At 52.2% G+C, this 18684-nt stretch overlaps 2 protein-coding genes across 2 annotated transcripts in view; one reads left to right on the top strand and one right to left on the bottom strand.

The window, feature by feature from the left end:
- Window positions 1–5: 5 nt before the first annotated feature.
- GCHFR (GTP cyclohydrolase I feedback regulator) lies at window positions 6–5784 on the bottom strand. Its single transcript, XM_038138260.1, has 3 exons — window positions 5522–5784; window positions 4307–4401; window positions 6–832 (listed from the first exon to the last, which is right to left on the bottom strand). Exons 1-3 carry the CDS (start codon window positions 5555–5557, stop codon window positions 709–711), a joined length of 255 nt encoding a protein of 84 aa, XP_037994188.1. The 5' UTR covers window positions 5558–5784; the 3' UTR covers window positions 6–708.
- A 2199-nt stretch (window positions 5785–7983) lies between these two features.
- The window catches only part of RMDN3 (regulator of microtubule dynamics 3), a 21041-nt gene continuing 10340 nt past the window's right edge, over window positions 7984–18684 (top strand). Inside the window, exons 1-6 of the mRNA XM_038138232.1 lie at window positions 7984–8150; window positions 9602–9779; window positions 10913–11059; window positions 14680–15163; window positions 15860–15962; window positions 17119–17179. Coding sequence (XP_037994160.1) covers window positions 8006–8150; window positions 9602–9779; window positions 10913–11059; window positions 14680–15163; window positions 15860–15962; window positions 17119–17179 — 1118 coding nt within the window. The 5' untranslated portion in view covers window positions 7984–8005. The remainder of the gene's footprint in view (window positions 8151–9601; window positions 9780–10912; window positions 11060–14679; window positions 15164–15859; window positions 15963–17118; window positions 17180–18684) is intronic.

Genomic DNA, 18684 nt, shown 5'->3' with positions numbered 1-18684 from the left:
ACTGGTCTCTTTGGAGCAATGTTTTATTGGTGTTACCCCCATAGCAGGATCCATTCACAGTCCCAAGCATTCCAGCAGTGTTGGGATTAGAGCCTGCACCTGGAATAGTCTCACAACAATACTTCCTGTGTTACTTTGGGAATCCCGTGTTAGGCTTGGATGGCAGTCTGGGATCTGGAAGTTCGGTGGCCCTGCTGAGATGGAAGCGGGCCTTGCTGCCAAGGAAGGGATTCTTGGCGCCCTGGGAGTAGGTTTAGTGGTTCCTTCTTGGATTTCAGGGACGAGATGGGATGGTGTCCATGCTTGCTGTCCCTCCCTAACCTCCTGGCCCAGGAGAAGGCCCGGAGCTCTCTGGGGCAGCCCAGGGAGGAGGCAAACAGGGCTGTTACTGAGCTTCCTCCAGGGCATGCTGAATTCATGATTAAAATGTAAAAAGCTGGAATTTGCCAGACTGCCATCCCACTGAAGGCAGAGCTGGAGCCATCTGTTCCCTCTGCCAGATTCTGGGCATACCTTCCTCCCCCTGCTCTTGGGAAACGGAACAGGGATGGCAAAATTCCACTGGGTCCAGCTCTGCCTCTGCACAGTCCCTGCCCGAGTGCCTGGAGTGTGGGACAGGAAGGAATTAAGGGGGGAAAGTTTGCTGCCAGTCCTATAAGATGATCTCCAGCAGGACGTGGTCCGGGTGGAACGCAGGGTTCTCCCTGGCTATTCCCTGTGGAGGCACCAGACCAGGGTCTGGCCCACGCCGGTCATGCTGACCACGCGGTAGCCGAGGCTCTCCAGCTTGTCCAGGACCACGCGCGGAGCGTCGTTCACGTAGTACTCACAGCTGCACCCGGGAGAGGAGGGAGTAAGGTGAGCTGGGGGAGGAGGAGATGGGAATTTCTTGCTGGAAGTGAGCCTGCCTCGCTCCTGATCCCTCTAAGACCAGCGGCCACACCTGGCACAGGCGTGTGTGACACAGGGCCTCGGTTAAGCCCGGGGGAAGGCACAGCCCGAGGTGCCAAACCACAGGAATCCTGTCCAGGAGGGAAGGATCTGGTGGAATGGGAATGTGGCTCAGAGGCTGGTGTCCAGAGCCACATGCTGCTCGGTGACTGGGCTGACACTGCTGCAGAGGGTTCACAGGCAAACACGGTGAGCACGTTTTTAGCATACCTGGGAATTCATGGAGGAGGAGAGGAATGATTCAGGTGTTTCTAAGGAATGAAATCCCAATGTTCTACCTATGTCAGAGTGTGTCTGTGGGATGGCTGGGTTTGAGAGATTGTTAGAATTTGGGGATTGGAACAAAGTGCTGCTTTCATGCAGGTGGGAAGCCTTTGGAAAGCCAGTAGTCATCCATCCTGCAAGGATTTATTTGCCAGGCAAGGTGGAGCCCAAGCTCCTCTGTTCCAGCAGTGCCTGGGAGCTGGCACTGGGATCCTTGTCCAGCTCTGATTCCCCACTGGTTTGTGCTGGCTCTATGCTTGGAGCACGTTCCCACATTCCTACCCCTCAATCCCAGAAGCTCCAGGGCTGTGACACTGCTCCCCAGTGAAGGGACCAGGCACAGACTGGGCTGAACTGGCTGGGGACAGCTGAGCTGAGCTGAGCTGAGCTGAGCTGGCCAGTGGGACCTTTGGCACTGGATGTGCCAGCCTTGCCTCTGACATGACTTTTGGGATAAGGCCCGGAGCAGCTCAGCTGTAGCTGACTCGCAGTGCCGGATAAGCAGATAATGATGGGCTGCAGGATCACTGGGGATCCTGTTTGGGCACCTGAACAAAGCTCCTCCTGCTTTTCCTACTAATAATGATAAAAAAAGATCCAAAAGCCTTTCCAGAGCTTCTCCTGCCTCGATTTCAGACCCGTGCTGGAGCTGGGAGTGCTTTAAAGCACGAAATAACCTGAGATGTGAGAGATTTTCCAGTTTCTCAAGACAGACTGTACTTGGCTGTAATTATAGATGTGGTGTAAAGATAATGTGCATTATTATAAGTGTCTTTGAAGTCTGTTCTTTCTCCAGGAGGGTTGCCACATACCCTTCAGATTCGCAGTGGGAGCTGGTAAATATTATTCCCACTATTCAGAGGAAGTAGCAGAGGCAGGGATTTGTAGAAACCTAAAAAACTGAGTAGCTGAGCTAAAAGCAGGAGGTAAGAATTCCCAGGGCTTTATCCCAGCCGTGTGTTGAGGGCAATGAAGATTGCACACTGTGGGTATCAGATCTGCTGCCATCTCCATGTGCATCCAGTTGGAGGGGCTGGGATACCTGCAAAGCCTTTTCTTCCACGTAAATCCCACCCCTTGCCCCACCTGGCTGCCCCAAGGGCTCTGACCCCGAGTGAGAGGGCAGGGACCACATCCCTGCTCCCCACAGCATGTGGGACTTCATGAGGGGCCATGAGTCTGTGCAGAGCTGCAGAACAGAATCCATGAGCTCCCTCATTACAGGGATTTCAGCTTCACCTATACATCCCAGTTTCCCAGCAGCTCTGTGCTGCCTGGGCTTTTCCTTCAGGCTCCCTCCAAGGTCATGGCTAAAGTTCTGTGGCTGAAGGTGCTGCAGGAAGGGGGTTTGCACCACCCACAGCCAGGCTCTGCTCATGAAGGAATTGGGGATGGAAAATCCTGCTTGGCCACAGTGCAGATCCTGGAGCTCCCAGCCCTGGTTGGGATACTGGGAGAGGCAGCTGGGCTGGCACGTGGCTGTGCTCCCGGGGGTGCCAGCAGCCACATTCCAGCCAGGGGACTTCCCCGTGTGTGCCTGAGCAGTGGGGAAGGACGTGCTGTGCCGCAGGGATGTGCCGCAGGGACCTGCTTCAGGGACGCAGCGGAGTTCCCAGCTGTGACACAGGCCGTGCCAAGGAGCAGGTGCGGCAAGAGCAGCTCAAAACGCTCCAGGCCACAGGGAGGAGAGCAAGGTGGCGAATCCACCAGGGAGATCCCATAGGAAGCTCCTATCCTTTCCCCAAAACAGGCAGAATGTGGTGCTTCTGTTCCTTCCAGTGCTGCAGCTCCCCCAGCTGCCGGGGCAGGCACCACAGAGGCTTGTATCTGTCTTTGCCTTCCTTTTCCACCTGAATCCCAGGGATCCTTGCCCAGATTCTCTCAGGATGCAGTTCCTTCTTGGAGCCTGTTGTGCTTCTCTGTCTCCCATCCCGTTTCGTAACTCCGGGCTCCGCGCGGCGGGTGGCAGCACGACTCTGGAGCTGCTGCCAATCTCTGCCCCACCCACGGCCTTGGGAACAGCAGCACGGAGAGGGATCAGCCCGGCAACCCCCCCAGGAATGCAGCTGGCATGGGGGCCCTCAGTACTTGTATTTTATCTCCTTTCTATTGATATTTCTTAGCCCGCTCAGAAGGGGCCATGAGAAATGAGCCCACCCCATTTTTAACGCTGCAGCAGCCGCGGATCCAGCCCTTGGTGTTGGCCAGGCTGGTGCTGAGTAGAAGGGTTTTCCCAGCTCCATGGATGGAAGCTTGGGAACATTTGGGATGAGATGCACCTTGTGTTTTAATGCCTCCTCCTCCTACTCCACACCACAGCACACGGGACACAGCAGGAATCGAGCTGCTCCTCTCTGTCAAGTTCTTTTGCATTTGGGGGTTTGCTCTGCTTTGCCATTGTGGTTTTGGTTTTGTTTTTGGTTTGTTTTTTTTATTTCCCCAGCCCAGGGAAAACCAGGAAGTGGGATATCAAGTGAGGAAAAAAAAAGAAAATAAAAATGGGAAACCATGAGGAGGACGCTTGTCACATCTCTGAGTGGCACTTGGCCAAAGGCTGGGGTCAAACTCAGCATGGTCAGAGGTGGGGACATGGAGAAGTGTCAAATATTCACTTGGGAATAAATATTCAGCTTGGGAACATGCCAGTGGAGAGGCTGGAGTCAGGGGTGACACAACGGGAAGCAGCTCCAACCCTAAGGCTCAGCTGCCCATGGAAAAGACTTGGGAGCTGTTGGGAAGGGCTGGTTCAGGTGAAGCCTTGACTTGCACTGGAGAGCAGGATGGGATGGACAGACAGACTGCAGCTGGGAGGGACAGGATGGACAGAACTGGGTGAGCATTCTGGTGTCTCAGCACCAAGAAAGGCACAGGCAGAGCAAGGCAAGGATGGCACCAAGAGAGGGAAAGGGGTGCAAAAGCAGGGTCAGAGCAAAGGAAAATAAAGAACCAAGTGAAATATCAGGCAGCATTTCCTCATTGACAGGAGACATGGGAGTCCTGGGATTAACTGCACAGGGGGAAGGTGCTGTGGGGAATTCCAGAAGTGAAAATGTTCTGCATTTCTTGGGACAATAAGGAGAGGAGGACTTACAAGTTGTTCCCCAGCGTGGTCCTCTTTGTGGCCCCCAGGATACTCATGAGGTGGGGATCCGAGTGCTCGTCGCCCACCATGGTGGGCCCAGTCTCCTGTGGGACAGGCACGGAGTGGTGAGTGACACGTGGTGACATGGCCACCTCCTGTTCCCAGGAGGGGCCCTCAGTCCAGGCCACTGCCAGGAAGGTGCAGCTGCTCACCCGGGACGGTTCCAGCCTCAGCTCAATGCCAAGTTTCACACTGGAAATGTTTGCTTTGCCCCTCTGGTAAAGAGCAGAGCTTCCAAAGTCTCTGGAGGGCAGACTGAGCCCTGCTGCTCCAGGCTGCTCCCTCCGGTGCCATGATCCACGTGTCCCTTCCTGTACCTCATCCATAATCACTCAGTCAACTTGTACAAGCCCAAATGCCACTGCCAGCAGATGCTTTGGTGCTGCAGCATCCCCACACATCCCCATTCCCAATCCACTGCTTCCTCCTTTGGGACGTCTCCAGTGACGGCACCAGCAGTGTCCATCACAACTCCGTCCCTTTGCTCATTTGCTGTTTTCACTGTCCCTGCTTCCTGGCCCAAACCACACCAGCAGATCCAGGCTTCTGGATGTTGGGAAAAGGGAAACCCCAGATAAACACAGAGCTGTGGGCTCCTACGGAGTCCTGCAGGATGTGGGTGCTGCCAGCGCCGGGGAGTAACGTTTGCTCTGTGGCTTTGTTTGACAGGGATAGCCAGCAATCCCACCAGTGCTCCCGGACACTGATCCCAGGCAGGGATCCCAGCCACTGCCCGGCTCCCGTCTGCCCCAGCCATGCCCGCCCCCTCGGAAGGCAATTCCACCCTGGAATTGCTGTTTGGGGACGAGGGAAAACCAACTGCGAGGACAAGAGGGGCCGTCCCTTTGGCGTTCGTGGGATCCAGCCGCAAGTTTCCCAAGTGAGTCGCTGTTTGGGACAGGAGGCTTTGGGGCAGCAGAGCCGGGCTGGGGGCACCGGGGGCTCTCACGGGGGGGCTCTCACCGGCCTCTGGGGCACAGCCTGGCCGGGCTGGGGTCCCCCAAACCTGCATCACCCCCCGACCCCCCAGCAGCAGCAGGGCCAGCCCATGCCGGGATCGCACCGGAGGCACCGGTGACGGTGGCGGGTCTCACCGCTCGCCCCGGTGGGTCCCTGCCCGTCCCCCCGGAATTCCCCACCCCCGGGGGTCCCGCCGGGACTCACCAGGCGGATTTGGGTGCTAATGAGCAGGTACGGCATCTCCGTTCCGCCGCTCCCGCCGCCGCTCCTGGGGGACCTGCCCGGGGCCGCCCCCGGTCCCGCCCCGCCACCACCGCCCCCGGGCAGCGCGGGGGAAAGACTCCCGGAGGACTCGGGGGGCTGGGGGCGGGAGGCACCGGGGGGCTCCGAAGGATCCCTCGGGATCTCGGCGCTGCCGTCCCAAGAAGGGATGGGCAGGAGGTGAAGGGCTGGAAGGTGATGGAGCAGGAGGGGACAGAAGGGGATGAGCAGGGCGAGGATGGAGCAGGAGATGATGGACTGGGAGAGGATGGAGCAGGAGATGATGAGCAGGGAGAGGATGGAGCAGGAGATGATGGACTGGGAGCCAAAGGACAGGAGATGATGAGCAGGGAGAGGCTGGAGCAGGGGATGAGATGCAGGGACAGGATGGAGCAGGAGATGATGAGCAGGGAAATGGAGGACAGGAGATGATGAGCGGAGAGGCAATAAAGCAGGAGATGATGGGCAGGGAGATGATGGATAAGGGAGACGAAGAAAACGGAAATTAATAGCAGGGAGATAAAGGACCAGGAAATAACAGCAGGGAGGTGAGGGCTGGGAGCAGGAGCCAGGCAGGTGGGCCCTGCAGAGCATTCCCACTCCCACCCCGCAGTCTGACCAAACATTCCCCTGAAGAAGAGTGTTCAGCATCACCAACATTTTTTGGGAAAAATCTCTTTTCCTACTGTTATTGTCTGAGAACACGGGGGATTTAAATCCCTTCCTAATTGGAGACGTTCCATTTCCTGAGACCAGGACAGGCAGAGGCGCTGCATATCCGTTATTATTGATGTACTATTAATTATTAATTGCTGTTGTGGTCATAATTATTATTGTTGCTGCTGTTAATTGTTATTATTGGCATTGTCACTGACCCGTTGGTTGGGTTTGGTGACATACAGGAAACCCCAGAGGCTGTTGGACTCCTCTTCCTAAAGCAGGTCCCACAAACCCCAGGAGCTCCCTGTGGGATGCCTCCCCCCCACGGGTTAAACATCAGCTTGTTTTCATCATTCCCATCCTCTTCCCCAAGTCCTGGCACAGCTGGAATGTTTGCTCACTGCTCTCCTGTCCCAGTGCAAACCTGTTGCCCAATGAACCAAGGGCACATTTCACCCAGCCGGGCTGGATATTGACAGAATTCCCATAATCCATGACCCCTCTGGACCTCTGCTGGGCACGTGTGCTCTGTGGTTATGCAGGGAACGATATGGATATGAAACCCAGACCTTTCCAGAAATTAAAGGAAAACTAGCCAGGGTTCTGGCAGCCTGCCCGGCTCTGGGTCTGACTCTTATGTGGCTCTTTCCTGGGGAAAAAAAAAAGATAGGAAGGAAAAAAAAGAGGGAAATGAGAGCAGAGCTACACGTAACATTTTAATATTGAATTTCTTGAGGAGATACCGAAATCTGGGAGGCAGCCAGATCTCATCCATCATCCCAAAGCACCTTATCACCCTCTGGCTCCCAGCTGGCTGCTCCCAGCTCTCCTTGCACTGGGCTGGCTCGGAATTGCTCCCAATAATTCAGATAGAGGGAAGCAGAAGCTTCTTTGGCTCTGCCCAAATCCTGCTGTCCCAAACCCCCAGGAGCAGGGGAGCACACAAAGGGCTTGGTTTTCCCTCTCCTGACTGGCACCTTTCCCTAAGGAATCCTTTGGCTCTTCCAGAAAAAAGCTATTTCGAGTTTCAGTGATTCTGGGGTGAAGAAGTTCTTCCTGGGCAATCCCACCAGGAATGGAAACACGCACCACATTTCCTGTAGAAGGCAGAATTCCAACCCCAAATGCTTGGGATGACTGGCCATTCCTGTCTCCTTGGCCTATTCCACCTAAAATCCATTATCTCATCCCAAAACCCGCTGCCTCTCTGTGCCCACAACCCCACAGCCAGCCCCATGCCCAGCTCCCCCCCTACAACAACCCTGTCCCGCTCAGCTCCCCACATCTGGGCACCCCAAATTCCCATGTTTTGGGGCACGTTTGTCCCTCGCTGCTGGAAGCCGAACCCCAAACCCAGCGGGGTTTCCTCCCGCCTGTGGGAGCGCCCACAGAGCGTCGGGCTGTGCGGGGACCCCCGGCCTGTCCCCTGCACCCCCGGCCCGCCCCCTGCATTGGGCCGAGGTGTTGTCACCGCGGCGGAACAGCTGCCGAGGTGGCAGCAGGGGACAGCCGGCGGTCTTGGGGGGGTTTTCCCCGGGACATTTCGCGGCTCCGTGGCCTGGGGGCGGGCGGTAACCCCCGCGGAGGGTGGCCCCGGCTCGTGTCCCCGTCCCTGTCCCGGTGTCCCCACAGGGGCGCACCGCCGTGGGCGTGGCCTCGCCGCTTCGCGCGCCGATGACGTCACGCGCCGATATACCACCCCCTTTCCCTCCTCCCTCGTCGCGTCTCAGTGACGCCATCGCGCCGCGCCGCGCGGCCGGAGCGGCCATGGTGGTGCCGGTGGCGGAGCCGGCCCGGGCCGGGCCCCGGCTGGGGGTGGCGCTGGGGCTGGCGGCGGGGGCCGGCCTCTGCCTCGGCGTCCTCTGGGTCATCCGCCGCCGCTCCAGGGAGGCGGCGGGGCCGCCCACCCGCGGTACGAGCGGGATCGAGCGGCGGGAGCCGGGTCGGGGATGAGGGGAATGGGGTTGGAATAGAGGGAATGGGGCTGGAGCTGGGGCTGAAATGGAGGGAATGTGGCTAGAGCTGGGAATGGAATGGAGGGAATGGGGCTAGAGCTGGGGCTGGAATGGAGGCAATGGAGCTACAGCTGGGGCTGGAATAGAGGGAATGGGGCTACAGCTGGGGCTGGAATGGAGAGGAATGTGGCTGGAGGTGGGGCTGGAATGGAGGGAATGGGGCTACAGCTGGGGCTGGAATGGAGAGGAATGTGGTGGAGCTGGGGCTGGAATAGAGGGGAATGTGGCTGGAGCTGGGGCTGGAATAGAGGGAATGGGGCTAGAGCTGGGGTTGGAATGGAGGGAATGTGGCTGGAGCTGGAATGGAGAGGAATGGGGCTGGAGATGGGGCTGAAATGGAGAGGAGTGGGGCACAGGGCTGGAATGGGGGAAATGGAATGGGGCTGGAATGGAGAGGAATGTGGGTGGAGCTGGGCTTGGAATGGAGGGAATGGGGCTGGAATGGGGCACATGGGATAGGGAGGCACGGGGCTGGAATGGGGGAAATGGAGTGGGGTTGGAATGGAGACGAGTGGGGTTTGGAATAGGAAGAGTGGAAAACACTATTAGAGTTGGAAGAACGGGGTTGAAACGGGGGCAGTGGGGTTGTAATGCGGGAATTGGGGTTGGAAGAGGAAGAATGGGGCTGGAGTAGGGGAGAACAGGGGTTGGAATGGGGGAGCGGGGCTGGAACAGGGGAACGGGGCCGGGTTAGGGGGGAGTGAGGTTTGGGGTGTTGGGCTTTCAGAAGTGCTGCTTCGGAACCCTGAACTTGCTGGGTTTCATCCATGTCTGTGCAAAACTTGGGGAACAGAAAATGAAACTGTGTTTTTCACAGTGATCACAGAATAATGGGATCCTGGAATGGTTTGGGTGGGAAGGGACCTTAGAGCTCATCCCGTCCTACCCCCTGCCTTGGACAAGGCCACCTTCCACTGTCCCAGGCTGCTCCAAGCCCCGTCCAGCCTGGCCTTGGACACTTCCAGGGATGGGGAAGCCCCAGCTTCTCTGGGCACCCTGTGCCAGATCCTGAGCGCCCTCCCAGGGAGAGATTCCTTCCAATACCCCACCTAACTCTCCCCTTTCCTAGTCTGGAGTTATTCCCCTTTGTCCTGTCACTCCAGGCCCTCGCAAAGAGTTTCTTTTCCGTTTTTCCTTCGCGCTCCTTCAAGGGACAGCTGGGTCAGCACGGAGCCTTCACTCCTCCAGGCTGAACAACCCCAGCTCCCCCGGCCTTCCTCTGATCCCCTCGGTGTCCCTACCAACGCCAGGCCTCCTACACCCCGCCAGCAGAGCCGTGCCCATTTCCCTGTCCCCGGAACCCTTTCCCGCTGGGCTGTGACGCCCCTGTCGCTGTGCTGTGCCGCAGGCCCGGCGGTGCCCGATGGAGCCGCGGCCAGCCCCGCGCTGCTCCGGCAGGACGAGCAGCTGGAGCTGCTGGAGCGCCTGGACTTCGTGGTGAGCAACGTGGCCGAGCTGAGGAAGGAGGTGGAGGAGCTGCGGAACAGCCTGCAGGACCTGGCCGTGGAGATCGTGGGGGAAGTCAGGTACTGCGCCCCTCTCTCCTGGGAAACAGCCGCGGCATCCCTGGAGCTGGGAATGCCCGGGAGGGACCTCAGAGCCCGCCCAGCCATGGGCAGGGACACCTTCCGCTAGCCCGGGCTGCTCCAGCCGGGCCTGGAACGCTTCCAGGGATGGGGAGCCACAGCTTCCCTGGGAAATCCATTCCAGTGCTGCACCGCCCTCACAGGGAAACATTCATTCCCTAAATCCGACCTAAGTTTTCCCCTCTTCCAGTCTGAACCCGTTCTGTCACTCCAGTTGCTTTTGTAGGGGCTGGATGGACAGCAAATCTATGGATTCTGTAAGGATTGTCCATGGAGAAGGATTTCCTTTAGCTGCAGATATATTCTATTAGATACATTATGTTATATAGTATATATTACAATTTATAAATATATAAATTATATTTATATTTTTTATATATAAATATATATTATAATTTATAAATTGTATTTATACATTATATGTATGATATACATCATATAACTATATATTATATATTCTACAATATACTTTATATATTATATAATATAAGCCTATAATAACAATACATCAATACATAATATGACTTATTATATTATATTAAGTACATTATAGTATATTAATGTTATAATAATATATTAATGTATACATTGTATTACATAATTGTATTTTATACAATTTTTATATACTTTTTATATAATGTACTTTATATAATACATTATATTAGATAACATTTGTATATATTATCTAATATAGATGATATATTAATAAATAATAGATACTATATTAATATAGTACATTATATATTATATAAATAATATATAATATAGATAATATATTAATATAATATTAGTTTAAGATAATAGATTATATAATGTATTTTATATAATATATTATATTCATTCTATTGTATAATATATAATATATAGTATATAGTATATAGTATATAATATATAATATATAATATATGGAACACAATATCAGCTCCATTTGAGTTTGTCTAAACAGCAGTGAACCACCTGGTGAATTCTTTGCCTGGAAAGGGAATTGGGTGGAGTTTGCTGGAGAGGAGAAGGGGAATAGTAGATATTTCACTACCAAATATTTGTTTCTCTTCCTTTTTCTTTGCCTCCAGGACGCACCTGGAAGAAACCCAGCGTGTGGCTCGCCGGAGGAAGTTCCCCTTCGCCAGGGAGAGAAGTGACTCCACAGGCTCCAGCTCCATTTATTTCACAGCCAGCTCAAGGAATCCCAACACAGACGATGGAGAGAGTGAAGGGGGGTAAGCAGAGCACTGGGACAGATGTTTTAGGGGATTTGGTGCCAGGTCTGGGCAGTTTAGAACAGAAAGAAGGGAATTTTCTTCCCCTACAGCCTGTTTTAATTTGGTTTTGTTACAGGAAGTGTGTTACTGCCAGGGCCAGACTGAGAGATCTGCAATGATCCTTTAAGAGAAAGGAAAAAAAATGTTGAGGGGTTTTAAAGAAACAATTTGATTAAGGAACCTTGCAGAGGGAAGGGAAGTACGAGTCCAGCCTGGCAATGGAGTGAGAGAGTTTGGAAATCAAATTTCCAGATTATATTATAGTTATAATTATATTATTGATCAATTCAATGAATCAGCAAATATCCTGAGGTGGAAGGGACCCGGGAGGATCATCCAAATCCAACTCCTGGCCCTGCACATGACAGAAAATTCTGTGTGGGGTGAGAACATCATTAAAAATGCCAGTCTAGCTGCAGGTTGTATAGTTAGACAGGTAACAAGTTCTCCTGCCCCTGTGACTACTGATTTTCTGAGGAAATGCTGCTCCTTTGTGCACTGATCTGTGAATTCTCTGCTTTGTGAATCTGACCACTGCTGTAGCTTTTGGGGCATGGAAGTGTGTCCCAAAAAAAGCTGCTGCTATGTGCGCTTTCCCAGAGCAGTTGGGATGAGATGTCATTGAAAGAGGGCTTTTAGAGCAGTGGGAGCATTTCATTTTTGAAGCAATGGGGGAATTTGGGCAGCCAAATGATCTGGGGGCTGGTGCCAGCTGGCATTTCAGCAGGGATTTGTCCTGCCGGGACAAAGGACAGGGATTTGGGACTGCCCTAAGCTCGTGTTTGTCTCTAATAACTGAGAGCTGGCGAGGGTGATATCATTGGGGTTGTAGAGCTTCATTCAGCTCAAGTGGGTGTTGGGATGAGAGGGAAATTAGGGAGGGAGTGATTCATGGTGGTGTAATAGGTAACGAGGCTGCGGGACAGATTGTAGAGCTGTGGAGTTGGTTCTGAAGGCAGAGCTCGGGTGTTTGGGTAACAGCAGATGCTCTGAGTCACCAGGGGGGACAAGGGTTTGTGTTTCCTGCTGGAAAGGGGGGTTTTGGCCATACATCCCAGCCCTGGCTGTCCTCAGATCACAGAAATTTGTGAGCTGTGACAGAGGCCAAGAATTCAGAGTCACAGAAAAGGCACCTCCTGAGGGGACGGGGGTGTATTTCACTGCAAAACCTCATGAATTTATTGGGAATGCAGTGGTGCTTGGTGGAGTCCTTACCTTTTAATTAACATCTGTAATTAGCTGTAATGACCAGTGTGGGGATCGGTGGATTAGCAGCTCTCACCTGATTTAAAGCTGGAATCTTAGGTAATGCCTCTCTTTGGTCCTGCACAGAGAGGTGTAAAAATATCAGTCAGGCCAGGGGCAGCTGCCTGCAGTGTGCAGTGTTGTCTGCTGGGGATGTGAAAGTGCTTGAAAAGTGTCATTTTCACGGTAGGAAATGCACATTTTGGAAAATTGAAGCCTTGGAGCCGGCGCTGGGAGGAGGAATGAGCCTGTTGCCAACAGATGGGTTTCAGCTGGGTGTTCCTTGCTGAATTCTTTTGGTGGAATTCAGAACAGAGAACCCCCAATTTCAGCTTTATTTTGTGAGCCACGTGGGCATGAGCTGCTTCTCCGATTTCAGACACAATTCCCAAAAATCTCCCTGGAGTTTTCAGGGGGGTTGGGCTGCTTAATTTCCCTGCGTGGCTTTGGGTTTTGGGCTTCTTCACCTCCTCTTCCCATGGGCTCTGTTTTCCTTCAGGATTGCCATATTAAAGCATTCCAGGGCTTTCCATCATTGTAAACTCAGGAAAACAGGCTGGTAACACTTAAACCCTTTAATCTCCCTGAAAACTTTGGGTTTCCTTGCTTTTTGAAGTGGCAGAATCTCGTGGGGGCAGAAAACACGGTTGGTTTTTGAGCTGAAGGGCTGAAATCTTGGCAGTAAAATGTTGGGGGTTAGGATGGGCAAATCAGGGAGTTGGAGGAGTTTGTGTTTAATTACTGGAAATGAGGTGGTCTAGAGAACTGATAATGTCATTAATATTAAGAAATGTAAATAAATGAGGCTTTTAATCTGAGGCAGAGCCGTGCCAGAGTCACCTACCCTTGTGCTGGTTATCCATTAATTCAGTGTCATCTCCAGCATGGCATCCTTGCTTTCCTGCCTTTGCAGTGTGGGGCTGATGCTTTATTTCTTGCCTTAAAATGTTTCAGGACGACGTGGTGGGCTTTTGAAAGTCTGGGTGAGGGTTGGAGGCTGCAGTGAGGGAGCAGAGAGGGGAATTCTTGAGAACTAGGGGTGGCTCTCAGGAAGCTTTGATAGCCAGACGTGTCTTGTTATCTGTGTGTGGGCAAAGCCCTGTCACTGCCTCCTTCAGATAGGGGGCTGCGGTCACATATCTGTGTCCCCAGACAAAGGCAGGGCTGCAGGGCTGTCCCTGGGAGGAGCAATCTGCCAGGACAGAGAGAAGCACAGGGGGAGGTACCCAGTGCCCCCAGAGTGCAGAGTGTAGCGTTTTGTCCGGGGGGTTTGAGCTGATCTGATGAGCTCTCAAGACCCCAACACTACACCCCAGAATAGCTCAGCTTTCATCAGGAGGCATAAAAGGAGCAGGAGGCTGATGTGACAGCGTCAGGAACAAAAAAGGTTTAATAAAGGCAAAATAACAAACTCAAAGCGATCCAGGTGCCACAAGCTTGTGCTCCTGGTAAAGACCCCTCACAAAAGCGATTTGGCTTCTTTGTTCTGTCCTTTTCTACTCAATGGCCCAGGCGGGACCTTTTGGCTCATGGCCAATTAGCTGTCCCCAAACTTGAGGTGAAGTCCCCAAGGTCCTATCAGTGACTTTTCTACCTGATCACTGGGAGAAACTTCTGGGCTCTTTCCTTTTTGGGGGACAGAGGAAGGTTCTGTCACTCTGTCCATAGGGGGCACATTCCTACAGCAGGGAGCTCAGATCCAGCAGAACTGCTGAAGTTCTCTTGGGCACTTACTGACCTAAATCAACAGAGCCCCTGTGTTCAAGTGCACATTTTGAAATGGCTGCTGATTGGTGCCTGCTCTGTAGTTAAGAGCTTGCAGGTGAAAGTGAAGATTGGATTCCTTTCCAAACGAGAGAGATAGTCTTGTTTGGAAAGGAATCAGCTCTGTAAGTAGGCTCCCTCCTGCTGTGGTGCCACTGTGTTACCCCAGTTTAAATATCAAATTTTAAATTCCCGTCTTTAATGCTGGGGGAGCTTAATTTTCTCCATTTTCAGGAGCTCTGATCTGAGCTTTACAGGATCAGTGAGGTTAGGAGGAGCTGACAGGGTGTGCAGGGGAGGTGGGGACAGTTAGAATCCTGGAATGGTTTGGATGGGAAGGGACCTTAAAGCTCATCCAGTGCCACCCCTGCACCTTCCGTAGACCAGGTTGCTCAAAACTGACTTGGCACTTAACTGTATTGTCACCTTCATCCTTCGGCTTTCTGAGGGTGATGCGAGAAATGAGGTCGTGTGAGACACTTGGGTTGTGCAGTTTTCTCTGGGATAAGCCGAGATACTCTTCCTCTCCTCTCCTCAAACTGCTTTGGTGATGTTTTCTTCCCCCAAAGTTACACCACGGCCAACGCCGAGTCCGACTACGAGCGGGAGTCGGAGCGGGAGTCGGAGCGGGAGAGCGAGGACGAAGTGAGCTGTGACACCGTGAGGACCATGCGCAGGGACTCGCTGGAACTGCTCCCCGAGGGTGACAGCTGTGACACCATGAGGACCATGCACAGGGACTCGCTGGAGCTGCTCCCCGAGGGTGACAGCTGTGACACCATGCACAGGGACTCGCTGGAGCTGCTCCCCGAGGGTGACAGCTGTGACACCGTGCACAGGGACTCCCTGGAGCTGCTCCCTGAGGGTGACAGCTGTGACACCGTGCACACGGACTCCCTAGAGCTGCTCCCCGAGGATGAGAGCCCTCAGCTGCCCGAGGCCTCGCTGGAGGAGGGGCTGGGGCAGCTCCTGGAGCAGGCTGACCGCCTGCACAGCGGCGATGAGCAGGACAGGAGAGAGGGCTTCCAGCTGCTCCTCAACAACAAGCTGGTGGTATAGGTGCCTTGTTGTATTTTCCAGCACCAGGGGAGGGTCAGCTTGGATGTCAGGGGGGATTTCTTCACTCAAAGTCCAACCTGGAAATGATCCCCACTTTGTCACCTAGCCCAGAGCACTGAGTGCCATGTCCAGTCATTCCTTGGACATGTCCAGATCTGGGGACTCTATTCCACCCTGGGCAGCCCCTTCCATTGCCTGACCACCCTTTCCAGGAAGAAATTCCTCCTGGTGTCCAACCTAAACCTGCCCTGGCACAACTTGAGGCCATTTTCTCTTGTCCTATCCCTTGTTCCTTGGGAGCAGAGCCCAGTTCCCCCTGGCTGCCCCCTCCTGTCAGGGAGTTGTGGAGGGAGAAAAGGTCACTCCTGAGCCTCCTTCTCTCCAGGCTGAGTCCCCTCAGCTCTGTTCCCTTCCCTGGACATGCTCCATCCCCTCCCTCCCTGCCTTTCTGACCTGGGAATCTCAGAGCTGGGCGCAGGGCTGGAGGTGCCCCTGCAGTTCCCAGCACAGGGAACTCCTCTGCAGCGCCGAGTTCTAAACTTGCCCTCGCCGTGGTTCCACTCTGCTTCCTTTGGAATTGGGGCACTTTAAGGCTTAGAGAAACCCCTGCATGACTTGATCTGCGAGTGCCCTGCCCAGCCTTTGCCCCCGAGCTGACGTGGGTGTGTGGGGTGTTTGTGTTCCCTGCAGTACGCGGGGCAGCGGGAGTTCCTGTGGCGCCTGGCGCGGGCGCACTGCGACATGTGGGAGCTGACGGAGGACAAGGACGAGAGGAAGTCCTATGCCACAGGGGGTAAGGAGTTCCTGCTGCCCCAAAGGAGGGCTGCCACTCAGCTGCACGGCCCCTCCGCCCGCCTGCAGGGCCGTGGTTTTATTGGTTTTCCCTGGAATCTGGTTTTTGGAGGGGGTGGGAAGCAGCGCTTTAAACGACTTTTTTGTGTTTAAAACCAGAGCTTTCTGAAAGAGTCTAAATAGGCTGAGACCTGCTTAGAGCTGGCAAAGTTGTTTCTCAAACCTGTCATCCATTTCTCTGTGGTACTAAAATAAACCATAAATGTAAAATAAACAAGCTTTGCTGTAGTACACTGTCGTAATACGACACGAAAAGACGACACGGACACTGCTGCTCTCCAGGTGAACAAAAAAGAGGGACCTTTATTTTCTGACTCCAACATTTATAGTTTTCCAAAAGTGACAGTGGATTGGAGGGTGACAGTGCCACCTCTCCAATGACACTGGACAGACCAAGAGTCCATCAATTCTCTCCTCCTCCATGAAAGAATGCAAAACATAAGTTGTTTACAGAACTGTGTGTGAGAAAGTTTGTTACAAGAATGCAAACATCAGAAGGCTTAGCAAAGTCTTAGAAAATCAGGGTGACAGTACACTGGATTTTCTCTGTTGCCAGCACGTGCAGATATAAAAGCAATACCTGTTTTTAAATTCTCTTTGACTTCATTCCCTCTTTGTTCTTTACCACCTCAAAGGTGTCTGCAAGATTTTAGGTGAGTCAGAATAGAGAAAAAACCATCTTTATTACAGTTAAGATGTGCAATAAAAGATACTAATCTAAATAATTTCTGTTAATTTCTATTTCTATTTCTATAATCTTAATAATTTATTTTATTTATTATGCACATAACTAAATAGAGTTAGTTAATACTGTAGCTAATACAATGACTCTTTTCTGGGCATCAGTGGAGCCATTTAAACATGGAGTTCTAAGTTTTATGTTGTCCTTTTAGCCATCAATAGGTGCTTAGTTTTCAGCTTTTTTGAACCTGCCAGAGGATAAAATTATGTATGGGATGTTTCCAAGCCAAATGTATTATCAAATTGACAAATATATGACTTTTATGCTGTTCTGTTACTCCGACAGCCTCAGAGAAAGAAACTGGGAGAGAAAGCAACTGAATTTCTTACCTCTGACTGCTTTTTTTTTGTTCCAGGGAAGGAAGAGCTGGAACTTGCCTTGCAGAAATGGGATCAAAGTGCTGAGTGCCACCAGTGGTAAGTGACTTTTTACTTCTTGCTTTTAGGAAGCATAAGAAAAGGACCTGGAGGTTTTTGTGAGCTGAGCTGCTGTTAAAAAGAAAAAATACAAACCCCCCCCAAACTTCTTTGCTGTTACTTGCACTGTGCCACACTGGTGGTGTTTTTCCATAAAAGGCCCTTCTTAACAGCTTTGCTTACTTGGTGCAAGGAATAACTTGACAGACAGTAGGTTTGGTTGTGATGGTAGGAATAAATCTGGGGTATCTTACAGCAACTTAATTATGCATTTCTCTCTGAAGAGTTCTGGAGGAAAGCTCCCAAGTGGAGCTGCTTTTGAGGCAAGAGGGGATGTGTTTGACTCCGTCAGTCAGGCCTGGGAGTGTGGGCTTGGTGCTGTGCCAAATTCCCTATTTTCCACTTAGTTCTGGAGGAAGGAGATCCATCACTCTCAGCAGACAGGCTTTTAGAGTCTCCTGGAAGTGTTTTCTGGCACTGCTGGCTCTGCTCTCATCCCCCTGCAGGGCCCTTGGCTTGGACATGGAGGGACACAGCAGCACGTGGCTCTTTTTTATTTAAACAGAGATATTTTATGTGTTTGTTCCGTGCTAAAAGATGATCTGCAGTTCAGCCAAGCTGTTGGGACCAACATTTCTGCACGGGGCTTCAGGGAGGAGGCAGGAGAGGGGGGAAGGACCTTGCTCCCTTCAGCCTGGATGAGCAGGCTGTGCTTGCAGCTCGTGTGGGGGATTTTTAAACGTCCTTTATAAAAATGACTCCAAAAGAGAGTTTGAGGAGTGGCACGGGTATTTGGAGATAAGGGAATGTGCTTTTCTGTTACCCTGGTGAATTCCTCTGTGAATGGTGTTTGTCAGCAGTTGCACGGAAGGATTGACAGCACTTAAATTAGAGTAAAAGGGATTTTTTTTTTTCTTCTTTAATGAAAATTATTGGGAAGAGAGTTGCTGTGCTGAGTGTCTTTGCCAAACAAGATCTGTGCACTTGCAATGAGTAAATTTGCTTGAGGAATTGTTTTGAACTGCTGGCATCTGAATAAATGCCTTCATCATCTTAAACTGTATTTCATCTGTTGGTAGTGAATTACTGCTCTCAGTTTGATTGGAAGGAGGATTTGGGAGCAGGAAAATCTCCAGCAGATCATGGGGCTGGGCTCTTATCTGCTGGCTAAACGTCTTTGAATGAATGGGGTTTAGTTGCCAGGGTGAATCTTAACATTTATATTTCACAAAGCCAGGTTCTACTCCAGCATCCAAATATTGACAGTTTTGCCTTGGAATTCCAAGTTTGGCACAATTCTTGGCCCCTCAGACCCCTTTCCCAAACAGGGATGAGGCTCAGCTCCATCTTGGTTCCAATTCTCCAGGGCAGCTGGAGAAAGGAAGCAGCAGAGCAGCATGTGGGAGGTGTGGGATTTCTTGGGAGTGAATATGTAACTCCCTTTATCAGCACACAAATTACTGTTTTCTGCCACGAATAGAACAGGAAATTATTCCCTTTCCAGC

This window comes from Motacilla alba, chromosome 5, assembly GCF_015832195.1.
Source record: "Motacilla alba alba isolate MOTALB_02 chromosome 5, Motacilla_alba_V1.0_pri, whole genome shotgun sequence".
Lineage (NCBI taxonomy): Eukaryota > Metazoa > Chordata > Aves > Passeriformes > Motacillidae > Motacilla > Motacilla alba.
The sequence above is the reverse complement of the archived record's forward strand: the minus strand, read 5'-3'. Positions and strand labels throughout refer to the sequence as shown.